This window comes from Phaenicophaeus curvirostris, chromosome 3, assembly GCF_032191515.1.
Source record: "Phaenicophaeus curvirostris isolate KB17595 chromosome 3, BPBGC_Pcur_1.0, whole genome shotgun sequence".
NCBI lineage: Eukaryota > Metazoa > Chordata > Aves > Cuculiformes > Cuculidae > Phaenicophaeus > Phaenicophaeus curvirostris.
In genome coordinates this window covers 93,754,858-93,776,443 of record NC_091394.1, presented here as the reverse complement: position 1 = coordinate 93,776,443, position 21,586 = coordinate 93,754,858, and the positions used below count along the sequence as shown (strand labels likewise).

Below are 21,586 nucleotides of genomic sequence, written 5' to 3'. Positions count from 1 at the left end.
TCTCTTCTTCAGATCTGCTTTCCTAACTTCTACTGTAGCAACGTTTAGAGAGGAGCAGAAATTTTAAAAGGGACAAAATTAGTCTTCCTTCCTTGTGCAAGCAGTTAGTGAAGACAAAGCCCACATAAAACTTCCTGGATGTAAAGTCAAAATTGTTGCATGTAACATAATTGTTCACATAATTGTACATAGATGCAAGAGGTCGTTTAGCCTTCTTTTCTACAGACAGTAAACTACTTTGTAATTTAGCATGTTGTGAACAATAAATGCAGATGAAATTATTTCTCATTTTCATTAGAATAGAGGAATCTGATCGGATTTGTCCGTCATGTCTACAATGATGTAAACAGAAGGCAGAAAACAGCACGGGTCTGCTCTTATGAGCTTCTGCTTACATAAGGGACATTGTTTGAAGGCAGTGAGATCCGAAGGTGCATCTGAAAATTATGCATGATTTTATTGTATGAAAGCAGCCCATAAGCCGATTACCCCCATCTCCATTGAATTTCATTCTTTAGTGTAGTTTGACTTCTGCTATTCCTTTATTTTTCCTGTAGAGTTTAGAAAAACATTGTGTATATTCTGGCTTTTGAAAAACTTAAATCCTTTTTTTTTTTTGCTTTTTAACTTCTCTTCCAAAAGCACTTTTTTCCTCTACATAATCTCTCGTGAGCCATACCCACTTGTGCCTAAGGCAATTTCTGAATATTTTGTTTTTGAAAGCAGGTGTATAAACAGAACAGAGCATTGGCATGACAGTCTTAAATATGGCTGGGCTATTGTTGCTCTATGTGTGTGCATACAACAGTGTGCAAGAGGCAGACTGCATTTATGGTACTTGGGGAAGTGATCTGTTGCCGATTTTTTTGAAATAGCTGAGAGGAGCCAGGTATTCAGTAACCCTATGCACTGCCTAAGAGATGTTGACTACTGTCTTCACAATACTTTTTAGACTTTTTAAGAATGCATTTTTAAAAAAGATTCATCTTAATATAAACAAGCTGAGTTCCTAAAAGGCCTTGGTGATATATTGACATGTATCAAAGATTTTTGTTTGACTTTCCATCCTGAAAGTCCACTCTAAGCTCTGATTTAGCCGGATTTTAAATATTAATACATAATGCTGACTTACTTCACCCCAAGAGCTGCTCTCATTAGAAAGAGCAATTGAACAAAAAAACTACTTAAGTATTTCCATCTTTCTTTTTGGCATTGAAAACTCCCAGCCCCAGCAATTCCCTGCCAAACTATAAGCACGTATCTCTTGTTCATTCACTTTGGTGCAACTCAGTGGACTTCAGACAAACAACAGCAAAACACATCAGGGATGAAAAAGGACAGAATTTTAAATGAAAAAATAAATCAATAGCCCATTTTCACAGGGGTTGAAGGACTTGTCCTATGGAGTGTGTTATCTGTGGAAAGGATCCTGGCACAGTAAATAGAAAATCCTGTAGCAGAGAGCTCTCTCTTTTAAAATACCAGTTCCCATGCTGCTGTGCTTAACTCAAATCATCATGTTTACAGCCAAATGCAGTATTTTATTTTCCTGGAAAAGTCATATTTCTTGGTTTTATTGCTTTTTTGAAGCCACACCTGAACAGCTGGATCTTTCCAGCCATTAACCATCACTAGAAGGAACTTTTGTAATAGGGAAAGTTAAAACCTACTTTGTACTGTAGGGAGTCATTCTGGTCCTCCTGGGAGGGCAAAGTCCCAGGAACCTTCAGGAGCATTGACTCCTCCATAGGGGTAGGACTGGCCTGGGATTCTGTTTCCCAAGCCTAACACAAGCCAACCAGTTCAATCAGGCTAAAAAAAAAAAAAAAAATAAAAACACAAGATTTTGATGGCAAGAAAGAAACAGAGCCTAAAGGGTTAGAAACATACAGTCCATAACAGCAAGGGAGATGGAAGGCAGCATCATTTGTGCTACCTAAACAGAGAATTTTTCATTCCTGCTTTATCCTATACAATGTCGAACAACAGTATTATTACTCTGACTTTTCCTGTATTGATATACAGACAACAGGAACATACAGTTAAGTAAGCTCCTATGTAGAGGTATAATTTGAGGAATATTAAGGTTCCTGTCTACGTTGTCCTCCATTGTTTGGATGGATGTGGTTATTGCTGAAAGTCAATGCTCATCTGCTGCTATTCAGAGGCACTTGTTGCTCCCCTGGCTTCCATACCTCAGCTCATCAGTGCTGTCAGCTAACAGGGACACATATATCATGACTTCAACCAGTGCTTCCATAAGGGCTGCTGACAGGAATAAATAGCTCCCAGGATGCAATTGAAGCAAGACAGGTACTAGGAGGTTGCCATCCTTTGCTGGACACAGCAGTTCTGGTGTCACAGTGGAGACATGGCATAAATCTGTTCTCCTATCCCTGCATTTCACTCCATCTCCAGGACACCTAATCCTGTTGTATGATATTTGGTCACAGAATCCACTCTCCCTGCAACACCTTTGCTAACTCAACTAATTTAGCCCATACCAGCAATGTTGTCATCTCTCACATCTAGTAGGCTAGGCTATCTCTTGGCTTTCATTGCACAGTCATTTTGCCTTGTTCTCTTTTTGGCAGATAGCTAGAATTGCTGCCAATGGACCAGAATTAGAAATGTTAAAATTTCTGACAAAACTTGACTAAAACTTGCTGGATTTTCAGCATGATCTTATGAAAGTTCTTCTACTCTAGGCAACAAGTGTATATATTCTACATAGTGTATCTGAGTGAGTAACACCAAAGACTTGACATGGCTTGAAACACCTCATGTTCTACACGCCTCCCTGTAGGCTACCAGCCTTCCTCAGATTCATGCACTCCATCATGCACTGGAATTAGGATGTAATATAAATGACGGGGCTTTCAGAAACCCAATATACCTAGAAACTTCATCACTGATTCTTCTGAAATTCAGACAATTTCCTCTTAGATGATGAAACACAGAAGTTAGGGCATTGTTTTCAGAATCAGCACCTTAACTGCAGGGCAGGCATGATTTGAGGATTTTGGGAGGATGTTCCCCAGTGAAAAGAGAGCAATGACGAGGTGAAGGACAAGCAGGTCACAGAAAAAAAAAGGAAAAAGAATGAAAGGATAAAAAAGGTGCATGATGGGCATGAGATAAGTGGAAGAGGGGGATTCTTTAAAGGTGGGTACTTAAAGTAAGAATACTCCTCTCTTTAAAGAAGGAAGAATAATACAACACATTCACATTGGCTTTCTTTGGCTTATAGAATCTGTTCAGTCCCTACATGACTGCAGCAATGCTGGCCCTAATCTCCCACTTCTTATCTGTCTGTAGGATTTCTAAGCCTTTCAGTCTTCCTGAGCAAGCAAGGCACCTGGTCTCTTCATACTCTGCCATAGGAACTTGAACACTGCAGTGTAAATAGATCTCATCAGGAGGAGGAAACGCTTCTCAGAGATGATAAAACAACGGGCAAAGCAAGAACTGCCAGGCCGTCTGGTAAGTATGGAAGGTATGGGCTTCTTATTTACTGTACTGGAGTCCTGCTTAGAGAGATGGCTGGAAGTGTTTACTGTTGAAACATTACTCTAAGAAAGCAGGAAATGAGCAGGAGCCAGTGCTGATAAGAGGGATCAATGTAGATCATGGATGGAATGAGGTTATTAATAAGTAATAAGATTGAACTTGGGAGGCAATCAAATTAAAAAGATATTTTCTAGTTGGGGCATTTCACAGGCACTTGATTGCCACAATAATGGCAATGGAGAGACTAGAAACAATGAACTGCAGAGCAAACTGTGGCTGATAATTCCTCCTCATGGAAGCATCTATTTAAAAGAATGGCTAAACCAGAACAATTTTCCAGAAGAGATGTATTTCAGGATATTTAACAGGGGTCGTGAACAGGAATAAGGGATCTTTGGAGCATGTAAAATTTGAAACTAAGGCTGGCAAAAGATGCCAGATAAACATGCAATCTCAGTTTTTTTTCTTGTTATTACGAGCAGGGTGACAATTTCACACAGCTAGAAGCTGAATGTCTAGGCTCTACAAATTTCTTCACCTGCAGGGATCATCCACCGTTACACAATACAGTTGTTTAGTCTTTGGCATCTTTCTCTGAAGCACCACTTTGTGTAAGCTTTAGAGGAAGAGGCCTACAGCTGTAAATGGAAGGGAAGTGTTTCACCTCAACCTCAACAATGTCTAGTCTTCCTACTCAGTCCTGTGGGAAGGGTGCAAATTGCAGGAGACCTCTACTAAACTCTACGCATTTATAACAAATTATAGAAGTCCAACTATTCTGTATAATTTATTACTGTGTTTCATAGGATTTTTCTATAAGTTAAACATGTTTATAGCTTTTCATGACGTGTCTTCTCTACTGAAACCTCCAGTATCTTCTGATAGATTAGCAAATTGCTACTACTAAAATAGACCAGCTTAGGCAGTCACATAAGTAGTTATAAAGCCAAGATACTAATAACAACCACCATCAGATTCTCACTACTGGGGAAAGCTTTCAGGAGAACTTTAAGCCTGATTTGTCTAATTTGCTTAAGGCAATCTTCAGGATCCAAGAATTGAAAATGGAAGTTGGTAGGAAACAGATGAGAATGCTAGTCTTATTTCTACAATATGAAGACACAGCTAAGGGAGGAAATCCCACAAGAAGGGTATTAGATACAGGGAATTTGTAAGCTTAGGTTCCTTCTGGGTAGTTTTCCAAATGAGGAAAGCACTTCAAATACCTGATGGAGAAATGGGAAAAGTGCTGGCATTTCTATTCTTGTTTCAGCAGTGTTAATCGTGTAGCTTTCACACCATGTTGATCCTATAAAAGTGGAAAAGCACACAAAAGCCTGTGAGAAATCTGAGTTACAATGCTGAGAGTGATTCTGTGTGTTGTTCCACTTTCAATATGTGAACCACACCAACAGTGCTTAGGTTTGCATTTGCTTTGGTTGATTCCCTTTTTTTTTTTTTGTAAACGGCCTTGAGGGACTGGACCAAATGGTCTGCAGGGCACCAAGACGGCTTCATTTATCATTATTTAAAACAAGTAGCATGCGTAACTTAAGCCCAGCTTAAGTATGATATAGAAAGAGGAACTAAAAACCCTATGTGTTCAGTATAGTTTATCCAATTTTCCAGTAGATAAGGTGTAGTTCCTTTCTCTGAGATCATCTAAAGATCATCTTAAATTATGCTCACGGCCTTCTCTGATTTCTTTTGATCCCTTCATCCTTACTCCAACCCTTCCTGTGAAAGAGATGCTTAAAAACAACCCTGAGAAGGGGCTTTACAGAGGGTAGTAAGACATATGTGGTACCAATCACGTCATCCAAGGAGCAACATAGATACAAACCAGCTGCCAAATTATATGTGTAAACAGTATGGTGGTTTGGCCAGGATGAAAAGCAAATAATAATTCAGACCTGAAGTAGACCCTTTAAGGAGACTGATTTTCAAGGCAATTAATGGCAGGATCCACAAAAATATTTCTCCCTCTCACTATTACATACAGTTTCTCCACTGAGCAACTCAGCCACAGATACAGTGCAGGGACATGGAGGAAACAGGAGGACACTCTTTTCTGCTACTTCATCAGAAAAGAATCTTGGGAAAAAGAACTTGTTTCAGTCAGGCCTCTTTTTTACAGGTATGATGTGGTTTCCTGACTCACTCTAGGTTTCTCCATGCTGCTATGTTTTTCCAGTAGAAAGAAAACTGAAAGGCAGGACAGCCAGTACATGACTGTTCAGAGTGGGCCCCTTCCCCTAAAGGTGTTCTTAGAGATGAGGAACAAGTAAACACTGCTCCTCCACAGCCAATGCCCTGCAATGTCAATTCACTTTTATTCACCCTTTTATAATAGCTACATTTCTGGGTTACTTATTTGATATGTTAATAGCATCTAAAGACATCTGGAGGAGCTGATATTCAGTTATTATTCAAGCCTACAAGAAAGAAAAGAAAATTAATCTGAAGCTAATTAGAGAGGTCCTCTTCTGTCCCCTGGCCTGTTAAGAAAGTGCTACGTACTAATAGCTTTAACTTATATTACACTCTGATAGGATTTGCCTTTCCAAGCACCTTGACTAGATAAGATAGTAGGATGGTGAACTGGAATAAGAAACATGGCCACACAGACTATGTGTGTGTGTGTCAAGACATGCCAACCTGATGGCTTCAGTAGCTTTCTGTATACCTCTCATCAGAGGAAAAAAAAGTCATTTGAAGTCTTTCCGGGAGAAATTGCTTCCTTCATGAGTGAATTGCAAGGATCAGTAGCAGAAGATGTGGTGAGACAGTGCAAGAGGAGCCTCAGTTCTGAGGAGGTGAACACAAGGTCCAAAACCTAAGAGCAAGATAAAGAGCTAAGAGGTGCTAATAGGAAGCGTCTAGGTAGTCTGGAGTCTTTGAGCTGTAATTGGTGAGTCTTTTTATGCTGAATATAAAACTGTTGATATATGCAGAGATACTTTTAACAGAGCCAAGAGGATCATTCTACTGAAACTAATGGTCTAATTCTACTTAATGAGGAAAACTCAGTGTTTTTCCAGGAGAACAGGAGGAGGCACGACTCCACTAATGTTTGAATTTGAGGCATGGCATTTAATTTAGAAATATTTTTGGTTTAATATTCACCTTTCTCAGCTTGTAAAAAAAGGTTGATGGTACTGTTTGCATGTATGTAGTGACTCACCTGTATAGGTGTTTACACTGGATCCTCATCTAAGGGGCATACATAATGCCCTAGAGGGATATGGTTTGGAGGCTGAAAACACATGATAAAGAGAACGGAGAGTAATTGCATGTGGAATTACAAAAAAATAAAGAGGACAAAGAGATTAGGCTATTGTGCTTTCTTCAGCTGGATCACTTAGTAAGCTGAAGATGACTACAAAACATGCTTTGCAGCATTGCTAGAAATAGTGTTATGCATGTCAGAAGAAAGTACCATGGAACACCAACAGTCAGCAGTTTAGGAAAGTTCAACCTTCACACCTTCACAATTTTCCCTTTTAGGTGTGGAAAAAAAAGGAATAATGCTGTTTGGTAGAAGATTTTGAAAAATTTGGTCTAGATCTCTGACAGAATATGAGTTTATAGAGTAGAAGAGTCTCACAGAGAAGAGCACTGGGAGGTGCTAAATGGTATTTGGTGGAGTTTTCATCAGAAGACTCCCTTCATTTCTCTTCAGCCACACATAATATTGGGTGAAGATTAGATGCAATTCGGAAAATTGTCCTGGTGAATTTGGAACACCCCATCTTGATTCTGCCTCTGTCAAAAGCAAGGGCACTATCATCATTGGTCATCAAAGGTGCAGGAATAAGGCATTCCAGGGTCTGGAAGGATTTCCCAGGGTGTACCTCTGTGTTGCAGCATATACTTCTAACTGCTGATGATAATGAAGATTTCCTTGTTGTGGTCCTCTCCACCCACCAAAGGTAGCAGGCAGATTCCCCCCAAGAGCTGAATTTCTGAGTGCAGCACTATAGTCCCAAGGGCAGAAAACTTTTTTCAGAAGGGTCTTCAAACCACATGGACAATACAATGAACCTGACTGATGGTATGGACCATACTGGAGAAGGCTGTGTCATCTTAGCTCTAGCTTTAGACTATGCTCTAGAGAAGAGTTGGAACTACCTCCATGTCTACTTGCTCACCGGGATCCTTGTGGATTTGATGGAAAGCAGCTTATCTGGAGGAGCATTCCTTGGAAGAATTAGTGTAATGACACTAATATACAAAAATGTAGATGTAGATTGATAGAAGAAGTGCTCCTTATTCCAGTAACTCTATATGTTTCTTTGTAAATCAAGAGTGAGTGGAGCCAGTGCTGTAGTTGCAATGAGGTTTTGTCTGGGACATTGGTTGTCCTTTGTCCAAGAGTTGAGCACAGAGCCAGAGTGAAGCAAAGAGCTTAGTTGGATTTCCAGATTAAGTAGAGTCATCTGATAAAAGTTGAATCAAAACAACAACTCTTGGACTAGAACATGCTCAAGTAACTCTAAAAGTGATAAGATCTCATACCTCATAATTACAGATTTAAAAATGCTGCTATACGAACATTCAATGGTACATTAAGTGCCTCTGGATCACTACGAGTGGTCCATGTGGTCATGAACAGCAAGTTCTGCATGAGATGAGTATTCTAAGATTTCAAAGTGGGACTCGTTGCAATCAATACAAACCCAGCATTTTTGTCCTATGTGTCAATGAGAAGAAAAGCAGTGAAGGATCTATCAAGTCTTCAATGACATTTCAGTAATAAGCTAGGTAGCAGAATGCAGCTTAGCTCCTTGGCCTCCTTAAGGATGGGGGAAAATTGTTTGATGCAATCTGATTAGAGATGTGTTCTTTTTACAAATCCACCAAAATCAAAGCCAAATACCTCTTCAGAGTTATTTGCACCTATAAAGCTGCATCGGGAAAAAAAATCCCCAAAACAAAACCAAAAAAAATCACCTTTCCTCATGATAGGATCAGAAAGCGATCCAAGAGGCTCTCGAAAGCTCCTGCCCTTCACAAAAATTTTGGCTGAATATTGAGCCTGAAACAAGAGCAGAAAAGCAGTAAGTCCCCATGAACTCTGTCTGCCACAGGGCCAAAATTTTGAAAGGGTTTTTAGCGACTCATAGCACAGTCCTTGACATGCTACTTGGAGCATAACAGGAGTCCTGGGTATAATGCAGTTATTTGGCTAAGTTTTATTATTACACTTCCCCCCCGCCCCATGGAACCTACCTGGTTATAATATAGGCTCTAAGCTGCAGTAAACACTAATTTGTCCAGCTGGCTGTAGCTAGATAGAGATACCATGAGCAAGAAATGGGATAAGAATTTAATTCTCAGTAGTTTACGGATAATCTCCACTTTCCTTCAACTGGGACAAGTATATTGGAGAAGGCATTAGTGTAACTTGCCTGCCAAAGCTCTCCCAGTATACTTTAACCATTCCAGAACAACTTCTCTGTATAGAGACATGAAAGATGAAGTATCTTTGTGTTTAGATTGTCTCCTTCAAATGGGGAAAGTAGTCTGAAGCTGCTATTGTGGTTGATTCCATTTGAGTCTTTAGATAAACCTTTCGAAAGGTGCTTTACCCTGAAGACCCAAACTGGAATCTGTTTAATAGCATTATAACTGTAAAGTGAAATAATGGTGAGAGCAGTCAGACCCAGTAAGGTCATTAAGTCATTTATACCCCAATTCAGCCTGGTTTTGAGAGATTTAGATGATGTGCAGAAGGTAATTCCATCCTTTAAGTCAAAGGAAACATGTTAATTTGCTTTTGTAAAGTCACAATGAATGGGAAAAAATTGCTTAGGTTTTTTAAGAGATGTTCTCTTGCCAGAGGGTTATGTTTTTGTTGGGCTTCTTTTCCTTGGTTATGGATATTTTTTTCCATTTTTGCTCAATGAACAGTGATACAGATTTTGGCAATGTCACCATGCAATCATGCTTTATTTGAATGGGTGGACTTGAATGGGCTTTGCTTCTATGGTAACAGATTTTTAGCTGCAATTGTTCTTAGCTTTTTGAAGGTGCCATTAACCATTGTTCCCAGTGGTCTGGCTCTCTATGTGGCTTGGGCTTTCCAAGACTGAATCTCAAAAGTGTCAAGGTTGCACTGGGCAAAGGGAAGGACAGTGAGTGTCTGGAATAATAAGATCATTTTTTTTTTCATCTTTTTGCAAATTTTGGACTATGCAGAGGCCAAAGCAGCCCCAGCAGAGCTTATAGCAGCTATAAGGCAGCTGCAAATTCTGGTAGTCTCAATTTTTCCTTCTGGAGGACCATGCCAGTGGGATTCTTTCTGCCCCGTCCTGATGCCTCTCCATGGCAATATACGCCCTTTGCTCAACAGTGTGCAAAGCGCTCACTGTGCCAGCTGCTACAGGGATCTTCAGCTGCTTCTTGAAGACATTATCTCTGAAGCTACGTCAGCAAACCAGGTGGAGCTACAGCTGAGATTTTGGCAATATCTGTAAATCTGGGGCTGTGTTTAAGGTCAGATTTCTGTAGCTGTGCTTCCCTTCATTTAATCTTGTTTGTTCTGATGTCAATGCAAATGTAGCAGCAAGCCCATGCTGTTACATGCTCTCCCATTATTATGCGTTTTCTCTCTTAAATCATGAGTGGTTTCTTGAGCTAAATTTACTATGGAGAGGGGTGGGTTGTTTTAACAGTGCAGTAGCTAGTGTGTTGACATATTCTATCTAAATACAGAGTATCTGCACTTAATAATTCTGTTCAATTGATTCTTGTTACAACAGCTAAAAAGCCTAGTTCACTGTGAGCTGTGTGTGCCTGTATCCTGGTGAGATTCAGCTCTGAATGCTAATGTATTAGTCCTGCTTATTTTATATATAAACAATTTATTACCTTCACATGAATTAAATTTTCATGACATAGATTAATGTATTCTGCCTACCATCTGGAAGGTCCTGCAGCGGTCTCCAAATGGTGCAGGAATCCACATGTCATTGAAATGTAGCCCTTCCCAGAGCAGAGCATAATAGCTCACAACTTTAGGGCCATTGGGTGGAATGGAATAAACTGAACAGCGTCCTGCTGAAGCTAGAGGTAAATTTAGATTGGAAGAGGTTACAGTGATTTTTCACGAGCAGCCCAGCCGATCTAACAGACTCTAAATTTTAGCAAAATGTCCAAAGGGCATCCATTAATTGCAAGGCATAGAGATGTTCAGTGACTTGTCTATAGCTGGGGAGCAAGTCCATAGAAAAAAGTAGTAATAGTTCCTACATCCCCTACCTGCCCACCACACTGCTCTATAAAGTAGCTTCTGTTTGAAGAGCGAAAGAGAGAAGAGTCAGATAATAGGCTTGAGGATAAAAGGAGTGACATCAAAATGGTTCAACATCCATGTCATTACTGGATCAGAGGATGGGCTGTCATTGACTCTTCTGGCCTTAAACACTAAAGCATTCAACAAGGAAATGGTAAGTTTTCGGGGAATTAGAAAGCTGTGGACTTTCAGGTCATGTTTAATCATTTTTAACAAAGAAGCTCTATTTGAAATACACCTGCTGTCAAAGCATCAGTGGATTAGCAGGACTAGCAGGTAATTCTTCTTTAACATCAATACTGGTATAACACTACATCCTCCTACAGCTTAATAGGAACATCTGAAAAATATATTTGTGTAGTGATAGTATAAAGTGAGTAGTAGCCATAGAATGTGGGTAAGGAAATTATCACAAAGAGTAGAACAAATATTCAGGGCTCATCCCAGCTGTCAGAGAGATGGAATCTCCTTCGCAGGCTCTGGTCAACTGCTGGCTTCCTTGTCTGAGTTTCCCTCCTTTACCTTTAGCTACTGAAGCCAAAAAGTCATTGAAATGGGACAGGTTCTCCTGGAAGGTGAGTCACCCCACTATCTGAAGTGCTGTCTGAAGCATCTATTTTCAGAGAGCACGAACTGGTCATTCTTCATTTCTGTTGAGGGTGCCCTAGACATGCAGCTCAGACTGAACTCTATAACTGAAAATAGCAGAGCTGGCTCCTCACAAATGCCTTCCCAAAGCCTCCAGCCTGATGAGATTACACCTGAAGCAACCCATTGGGAGCATTTGCGAACTAAAACATGAGACACACCTGGGCTAGAAACAACTTCAATCCTTTCTGTTGGAGGTGTGAAGATGAAAATGCATTCCAGCAAGGTGTATGAAAGTGATAGAGGAGCTTTTAGCCTTGTATCTGGACATTCAGGAAAATTTTAGTACTGGAGCCTCTTAATATTCAGTTGTCATTGTCAAATGGCACCACAAAATGTGCCCTTACTACCAGTCTGTGTAGTCCTGCCAGTTTTTCACTTCTGGCCAAACTGGTCTAATAAAACAAAGGAACAATTCTGTCTTAGGAATAATAACCCCAGTGCTGTGGAGGGATGGGATACAAGGGCTTGAGGGTCTCTCTTCTAAGAGAGCCTATATGTTTTAATAAAAAATAAGGCACTGCTGACATCTCCTTTCCAGAAGACAGGGATGCTCATTCTTCCATTCTGAATGAAATATTGCAAGGGAGAGCTGAAAAAAGGTCCTTGTCTCCCTGGGTATTTCTGAGTACAATGGATGAGTGGCATCCACAGAACAGGCAGATTGAATGATTGCAGAGTTGCTCTCACTGCCTTCAAGGTGCTGGCCTCTGTTATCAGTGGGATAGTGCAGGGTACCAAATTAATTCCTAGACATGAGTTTCCACTGTAGCAGATAGCTCCATCTCTCTGGATTTTATAGTGCCAAGCTCTAAATTAAGAAAAAATGGCAAGAGGAGAGCTCAATCTCTTTGTCTCTTCAAATTCTGCTCATGCTGGAGGCATGTAATGTAAGCAGGAGTTGGTAGTTAGTAGGGGATGCTGCATTTTTCATTTGAGCATCACTCCACTCACAACAGTGAGAAGATTTAGGTTAATGTTATAATGTCACACATGCATACACGTTCCAGTCCACATACTGAGAGGTCTGGATAGCATGGGTCCAATTGCAGATGCAGATCTTGACTTCTCACAGTCTTGTTGAGATAGCTAGGATCTGAAGTTGTTCAGGACTTTGGGAAATCAATCTCCTTATTCTGACAGCTGAGAATAAGGTTTTTGAAGTTGAAGATGGAATCTTGAATTGTGATTTGGATCCTTAAATATGTTGGCTGAATTTAACTATTGCAAAATCAGAGCCACTGTTGAAAAACAAGTCACTTATTTCTACCTTGAATCTGGGTTTAGAAGGCTAATATTAGTTGCTTATATTTTACAAATCTTTGGTTTGGTCTAAATAAGGAATGGTGTCCCTATTTAGACGTGGAAGTCGAAAGGTTATCTTACATGGCTTACCTGTCATCATAAAGTGTCAAGAAGTCCAGGACTGGAGTTCTGCAAATTCCCTTCTTTCCTGCAATATTGTAAATCCCTATAAGAAGCTTCCCAAGAATTACCTTGTGCAGTAAAGCTTGGTAGTCATGGGAGAAGTCTGGAGACTCTACAATTAGCAAATTGGATATGCCTGAAAGGGCAGGTCTGCTGTAGCTTTCCTAAAACTCAAACTGGACTCGGGAGAAGCAATTAAAGCAATGATAACATTAGGAATAAGAGTGTGCAAAATTGTATGATATGGTGTAAGTCCTTTTAAGATTCCACAAAACCCCTATATTTTAAATATGTTTTCACAAAATAGTCCTTTAGTTTAATGTTTGCAAACACTAAGTCACATCCAAAACATTATCTCACCTACAAAATAAAACACATAATTTAAAAACAAGTCCTCTACAAAGCACGGCTCCTACTAAGGATCTGTAAAATCCTACAGAGTATGAAGAAATTGGCAGGGCAGCATTGAGAGGGCAGCATTGAGAAAAACATTACATACATGCTTAACATTACTTGGCATAATTTTCAAGTGATTACACATTTTTTCACGCCTCCGTCTTTGATTATTCAACAGGTACCACCACCTTCTGTAGAGCATTTGTTTTCTGAAAATTGTTATCTGGAACTTAACTTATTTTGCAAATGAGCATAGCTCCATTTCACCTGTTGCTAAGTAACTTATACTCTCTAGTATAGAATCATAGAATCACCATGCTGGAAAAGACCTCTTGAATCATCAAGTCCAACCACTCCTATCTGCCACTAAACCATGTCCCTCAGCACCTCATCCACCCATCTTTTAAATACCTCCAGGGATGGTGACTCAACCACCTCCTTGGACAGCCTGTTCCAGTGCTCAATGACCCTTTCTGTGAAACTTTTTTTTCTGTTGTGCAGCCTGAACCTCCCCTGGCAGAGCTTGAGGCCATTCCCTCTTGTCCTGTTCCCTGTCACTTGGGAGAAGAGGCCAGCACCCTCCTCTCTACAACCTCCTTTCAGGTAGTTGTAGAGAGCAATAAGGTCTTCCCTGAGCCTCCTCTTCTCAAGGCTAAACAACACCAGTTCCCTCAGCTCCTCTTTGTAAGGCTTGTTCTCCATGTATACTTACATCCAAAATGCTCCTATGGGTTAGGAAAAGGAGGAATCAGCACAAGTTTACAGGTGGAAAACACAGTCACAGAGGAACAAAATTTCTTCCCTGCCATATGTGTGCAGCTTGTGGTCAAAAAGGAATGTGAAGTGGGTTCCTTGACACTGGGCCAGTGTCCGGACCAGTCCACTGTCTTTGCTGTGTTTTGAAACTCTTCTTGCTATCATTGTTGCTTTAAGATACCAAGTAGTGCAGTATAAAGGCAGTTGTGGCAGAATGGTACATGATCTCTGGATCCTGCACTGAGAAGACTCAGCAGAGAGTTGAGTGATGTCTCCCCACTTACTCTACCTTGGTATCTGGTTGTTTTGGAATCAAGGACAGCTAGGTTTGATGTTAACGCTGCCTTCAGTGCTGCTGATTACAGACACTATTACGTTTTAGCTTCACTAGTCTGATGGACCATCTGACTGCCTAGAACCCACTGGCTCACAGACTACACTGGTTTGTTAATTTTTTTCTGGTATAGCAAAGGAAGTCTCTGACTTTAAAGGTGTGACCATTACGCAAGCTGACAAAAGCAGACAGAGTACTGTGGGGCTGGATATTAAGGTTTTCTGGGAGTTATTGGGGTGCTGGCTCTGTTTGATACATTGTCCATTCACAGTGACCTGAACTATTTACTGCAGAATCTGCAGTGGAAGCAAAGCTATTCATTCCTAGATGTTTAAAGTGAATCGTTTCTCTACTCTGCTGAATGACAGCATGTGTAATGGATCTCCACGTGCCAAAGGGCTTTTCAGTAGCAGAGCTTCAGTCATCACACTGAGAATTAAGGCACACTGAAGGCTTGGTGTTTATTTTGGAATTGAACTCAAAAACCTCCTCTCTGGGGACAAGCTTTCAACCAGATAAGCTGGAGGATTTGATCTGTGAACTTCCTTTCTTAGATATTTATGTCCTCCCCTTTGAACCACAGCAATCAGTTGATACATGTGATGATGGGAAAGAGAAGCATCAGAGTTACGTAACATCTGCTTATCACTGCGGATTATCCTATGGCAATGAGATTAAAGCTTTTCCTTATGTAGGAAGATCTTGGGATTTAGGGTTGGGGTTTGTTTAGGTTTTTTTTTTTATGTAATGTACTATAAATGTGGTTTCATTGAGCAGAGAGAGGAAACTTCACAACTGTGACTAAGAAAACAGAGATTTTTAAAGGAAGTAGAGATCTTTAAAGGATTCCTTTCAATGATGATGTATCTATAACTATGTATACTATAATCTCAGTATTGCTGCCTTGTGGTGATGTTCACAATAAGACTGAGATGAGGGAGCACTTTGGTGCCATACAGGCAACAGATATGCATAAAACAGAGCTTTGGATCTTAAGCTCTGCAGAACTTTGTGATGCCACAACAACCTCCTGCTTCCTTCTACTAATGGACTGACTTTCTGATCAAAGTTCAGCTTATTGTCAGGATATCTTCTTGTATCCCATGCACTTACAATATTCTTTCCTCATTTTGCTGTTCCCTATTTCTGCCCTGTACATACCAAGAGAAAACTGCAGGATTACTGAAGATGCTTTAAATCTACCTGTTTTCATACATTGTAGAATGGCAGAGGCTGAGGACCAAGGCTGGAAAAGAACCTCAGCTCAATTCCTTCTCTTGACTTAGTCATCAAAACAGCATCAGATTTCTCTAAGACTTTGCAAATCTCACTTTCTGCCTATAAATCAAGCATTTATTCCCTTGCAGTGAACAGACACCTGAAATCAAAGTGAAATAAAAATAGCAGAAGCATCTCTCTCTGAGGATCATCCAGTCTGTGCACTGAGACAAGGGTCATTGGATTCCTGTGTATGGGGGGCATCAGGTTTCCTAGACCTGAGGCCATTCTATGCTAATTTGCCACTGTGCTACAGTGCATGCAATAAATTTAGTTAAACAACAAACTGTGACTCTTCTTGTCTCTGCCCTTCCGTTGCTGTATAGTTTATATCACAAGAATCAGCAAGCTCAGACTGGGAAGAAAAGTAAATTACATGAAGGCTGTGGTTTCTAAATAAAGACTAGTGGTCCCTTTGATAATACCACTATCATAATACTTTGATCCAGAGAGCTTGAAGCAGTCATTCTCTCTATGGGTCTCTTACTGACTGCAAAGGGAATTTTGGGCACAGAGCAATTACCTACACAAGATTGGGCCAATTACTTAATTAAATTTTAAGTAGGAGTATATACATAGCAGATGGACGTTTTGAGAAGGTACTGAGTAATGTGTGCAGGGTAACAGAGGATGCAGCTCATCTTGCACATTAGCCTTGGATGGGGTTTAAGTGCATTAACATTACAACTCCAATCGGATTTAGGTGGTGGGTAAAATTTCTCCAAGTCTTCTTAACTTGGCTGAATTTTCCTCAAATGAATGCAGCAGAGAATGATTCAATCACATAATCACTCTTGTCTGAGACCAGCATGAAAAAAAGAGAGTGGCCATAGTGAGAAAGTGGCATTGTCTAGGTAGCTTGTTCTATAGACTTGGGTAGATGGCTAGGTTTTAGCTGAGTAATCACTTTTTAAAGGCAGCTAAAAGGCTTTTCAATCAAGATCTTTTAAAAAATGATAAACTATAGGTACTATATTGTTTACCTTTCCATCCTTTCCACTTCTATACCTCACTTTGCACTGGAGTTTTCATTTTGTCTCATTACTTTATGTGCCTGCATTTTAGGACAAGGGTTTGTTTATATTTATTTTATTTCATTTTACAATTATTGAGCTAGGCAGCCTTAATTGTTTTCTGGGAACATAGTAAGATACAGAAAAGCCAAGAGGAATATCATTTTTATTTACAATTATACAAAGCTTGGGTACTTAAAAAAATAATCCCAGTAATATCAGTGAGCAGGAATTATCAATGCAGATTTAATTAAATGAGATGAGAAGAACTGTTAAGTAAATAGCTCATGTTCTCTGTTCATCAGAGGGAAAATACATTTATACTACCATTTAAGAAAATATCTTTATGATAATAAGGTCTAGAAGTCTAAGATACAGTCAATAATGTTGCTCTTGACTATCCCATAAAATATATAGTCTGTACAAGAAACAAAGAGAGGGAATGAAAAGGAGACCTTAGTGAAGAGGACTCATCAGGGCAGAAGCATGGACAAAGCCCATCTTCTGATGCCACCCATGAGCCCATCATTGTCTACACAGCATCAGAAAGTTGAACCGAAAAACCCTGTTTAAAATGAGATGTTTATATTAATAATGAAATTAAGGAGCTTTTCACAAAATTCCTCAGAACAATGGCAATAAATGAAATCCAGGATTGCAACATCTGCTATTTAGAAGTTCCTTTATTTAGTATTGCTTTTGGAACTATCCACAGTATCCTGAGCATCACCTAGGCCCATTTAAGGGTATTTTCTATTCACACAAGCAAAACCATCATTGGTTTAATTGTCTATCACTCATGGAAAAGCACCTTGTGAAATTAGGTAGAATTTTTGGTGGAAAGGAAGATACTTGCCCTGCCCTATAAAGCACATGTCAGTATATGCACAAGAGTGAACTGGATGATCAGCCTTATCAGAAATGCCCATCACACAGCATGTCAGAGGAGAAAGGGAAGAACCCACACCTGATCCTGGACAACCTGGAGAAGTGGACCTGTGTGAACCTCAGGAGGTTCAACAAGGCCAAGTGCAAGGTCCTACACCTGGGCTGGGGTAATCCACAGTTTCAATACAAGATGGGGGATGGTGTGATTGAGAGAAGCCCTGCAGGGAAGGACTTGGGGGTGCTGGTTGATAAGAAGCTCGACATGAGCCAGCAATGTGCACTTGCAGCCCAGAAAGCCAACCATATCCTGGGCTGCATCAAAGCAAGTGTGGCCAGCAGGTCAAGGGAGGTGATTCTGCCCCTCTATTCCTCTCTTGTGAGACCTCACCTGCAGTATTGTGCCCAGTTCTGGAATCCTCAACATAAGAAGGATATGGAGCTGTTGGAGGAGGTCCAGAGGAGGCCATAAAGATGATCAGAGGGCTGGAGCACCTCCCATACAAGGACAGGCTGAGAGACTTGGGATTGTTCAACCTGGAGAAAAGAAGGCTTCAGGGAGACCTTATAGTGACCTTCCAGTACCTGAAGGGGGTTTACAAGAAAGCTGGGGAGGGACTTTTTATAAAGACATGGAGTGATAGGACTTGGAGGAATGGCTATAAATTGGAATGGTCCATATTTAGACTAGACATAAGGAGGAATTTCTTCATGATGAGAATGATGAGGCACTGGAACAAGTTGCGCAGGGAACAAGTTTGCAAGGGGGTTGGAATTAAATGATCTTTAAGGTCCCTTCCAACTCAAACCATTCTATGATTCCGTGATTCTATGATCCTCAACTATGAGCTTCCTCAGGCTAACAAAAATTCTCTGATATTTTCCATGTGTTGTGGAGGTCCTGATTTCCATTTTAATTAGTGACTGCAGCATGCAGTCTGGTACTGCTCACTACTTAGAACAGACATTCAATATTTGGGACAGAGAAGTAGAAAGAATGGTGATGTTGTTTAAGATACTTCAGTGACAGTCAAGCAGGAGACAAACTCTGATCCCTCAGTTGTCAGGTTTATTTAGATAAGTCTTACTTACATTAGTCTCCAGTTGTAGATACTATATTTGCCCTTTATTTTACTTTAGGCTGAGGTAAGTCAAAATAGGGAGCACAGTGCTTAGGATTTATGGTTATGAGGAGCACACTTCAAGGGACACCGAGCTTTCACTCTTGTCTAACTCCTAAACATCATGTAAAAGCCTAGCAGTGATGGTTAATACAATGTATGATAATGATCCCTACATTTGCTTGTTTTCTTTAAGGGTGTCCCAATGGCTGAAGAAAAGCCCAAGTATAACTGTAGTGTCAGTGAAGTCACCATTGTGAACCTGCAGGCTGAGAAGAATCCCATTCTCATCTTGCCTGGAGGGAAGCCAGGAAGCGAACATAGAAGCCTTGGTTTCCATCCTCCTTCTCCAAGGATTTCAGAGAAAAGGGTACCCCAGGGAGACAAAAAATTGTGGCCAGAAAAGGTGAAAAAAGAGGGGGCTTTGTCTCCCAGCCTGCATCGTGCAAATGAGTTTTGCAGCACAGAGAATATCACTCTGAAGAGGCCGGTGAAGCTGGCCCCTCTGGAGATCCCTGTGGAAGTAAAAGAAGCCCAGCTCAAAAAGATTATGAGCATCCAGAGAGAAGCCCAAATGGCTGCTCAGAAGCTTATGGTTATCAACTCCTTCCGCAATGAACCCCATGTGAAAAGGGTAAAGAACCTGGCTCAGGGGGAGATGGAAAACCTTCAAAAGAAAAAGCTGAGTGAGGAGGCTGCTCTGGAGAATAAAGATGACTCCCTACCCCCTAAAAGCAGCAAACCCTTGGGAGAAATTCAAATTATTTTGCCTCCAGAGACAACCTCTAAGTTGAGTAAACAACCGGGAGTGGAAGAGGCTCCCAAGACAATCTGTAAGCCATTAATCCCTATTCTCCAGGTATCTGATGAGCACGAAGAGTCTAACAGCCATGATAACATCTCTGATCCTTGCCAGAATGTTTCTCGGCGCCGATTCAGAATAAAACACATGAAAGAGCAGCAGGAAGATCATGGGAAAGCCAAACCCTTAAAGGTCACAGATCCAAGTGTGGGAGAAGGCAAGCAGAAATCTGCAGGTCAACGAACACAAAAAACACTTAGTGATGCAAGCAAGCTCATTGAAAATGTGGCCAAAAAGCAGAAGGAACGAGGAGCAAAGCAGGGTGAAATGGATGAAGCCTTGTTTGTGCGGAGGCAGTCTATTCGAAGGATGGCCTTGGGAGACATCATCCAGGTGGATGAAGACTGAATATCACACACCATGTAATGCACAGGAGATTTGGACACAGCAGCTACCCAGTAAAATGTTTTAGACCGCCCACTTATATAGAAGCCTTCAGAAGAATGTCTGGAGATATTATTAGACGATAAAGTGAAAATAACTTAATATTGTTGAACACCTCTGTCATTTCTAAGATGTTCAGACAAGTGGGTCATAGGGCATATATCCTCTTACTCTGCTCAACCAGAGAAAGGCCTCAGCTGCAGTTCTGGGTCCAGCATGGTGTACAACGTTTTAAGACACATGTAGACCACGAAGGAAAAATCTGAATGTGGTGTGGGTGGAGGGGCCAAGAGAAAAACAAGAACCTAGAAAATACTGTGTCTGGGGCAAGACATGAAAGAAATAATATCATTTACTCCTGAGAATACAGCCCTCCCACTTTCAGCTGGGGAAAGCTTGTTTCAGAAAGACAAGACTGAGATGCTCTTCCTATTTTTGGCTGAACAAAAATAATTAGCTTAAGATTTAGCAAGATACATTTAAGTCAGAAAAGGAGAAATACTTTTAAGGACAAAAGCCACTGAAGAATGCTGTTTACAGAGATGAGAATATCTGTCATTGAAATTTTAAATAATACATTAGACAAACACCTGCCAAGGATGATTTCAGAAGTGTTAATCCTTCATTCAGACATGACAAGGATCAGAGGATCTGTAATGTCCTCCAACCTCTGTTTTCTTATATTGTATTGTCTATCTTTTCAGTTGTCCACTTGCAGGACTACTAACAGAACTATGTAGTGCAAAAATGTGCAATAAAAGTAACTTTTCACTTTTCACTGATTCTTCTTCATTTTCTTACAGCTAGTGTTAAGATATTCACTGAATCCTTCAGAAGGAAAGAGTTCAATGACTGCTTCTCCTTGATTTCTTCAGATGTGCTTCTGTTTATATTTCCTAGTTTCTCGGTACAGGGAGAAACAGCTAATGCTTAGATTTTCATTGGCTTGTTGCAAAAGGTACTTTTTACCTGTTCACCTTTTGCCACTTTTTAAGATGATTGTCATCTTTTGGAGACTGAATATTATTTTTATATACAAAAAGAAATAAACCAAGCATGCACAGTCTCAACATAGTCCCAGGAATCTCTTTAGGGAGTAAAAATTATTTTGTAGATTTTTCTAAACAGCTATTATGACAATTTACCAGTGATGCTACCACAGCACAAATATTATTAATAAGGTTAAAATGTAATGAGATCTGCCTTGCAAATAGTTTTACACCAAAATTTAGGATGTCCACTGTCTTCTGGTACTTTATTTGTTTGCTTTCTTGATTTGTTTTATAGTAAAGGTCTTTTTTGCTTATCAGATTATCTTAGAACCTGGGACTTACATAAAAACTATAGTGAGACTTGTCATAAAAATACAGGAGTTGGCAAAAATACATGAATACTTACGGAAAACCAGAAGGTGGCTAGAAACAGCAGAATGTGGCCTTTAAATATAATGGGTTTGTTGGAGAAGAGAAAAGAAGAATGAAGCACTTTCTTTACAGAAAAGAGGTAAACCTACTTCTGTCTTTTTTCTTTCCAACCATATACATGATGCAGGCAGCCAAAGACGGAGCAGATGAAGTCTTGAAGTCTATTTGAGTCTTCTTCTGCATTCCAACAATAGCAGATAATGTGGAACTTTTTTTTTTTCAGATGACACGTTCTTTGATTATTCTTTTA

General features: G+C 40.2%; 1 protein-coding gene across 1 annotated transcript; it reads left to right on the top strand.

The window, feature by feature from the left end:
• Positions 1-3,341: 3,341 nt before the first annotated feature.
• On the top strand, positions 3,342-20,687 carry LOC138718642 (uncharacterized). Its single transcript, XM_069853142.1, has 2 exons — positions 3,342-3,483; positions 18,863-20,687. Exons 1-2 carry the CDS (start codon positions 3,442-3,444, stop codon positions 19,874-19,876), a joined length of 1,056 nt encoding a protein of 351 aa, XP_069709243.1. The 5' UTR covers positions 3,342-3,441; the 3' UTR covers positions 19,877-20,687.
• Positions 20,688-21,586: the final 899 nt, after the last annotated feature.

Excerpts from the sequence above, each read along its gene's own strand:
- LOC138718642 (XM_069853142.1), top strand. The coding sequence starts at position 3,442 with ATGATAAAACAACGGGCAAAGCAAGAACTGCCAGGCCGTCTG. Across the intron at positions 3,484-18,862 it reads AAGAACTGCCAGGCCGTCTG|GGTGTCCCAATGGCTGAAGA; the intron begins GTAAGTATGGAA and ends GTTTTCTTTAAG.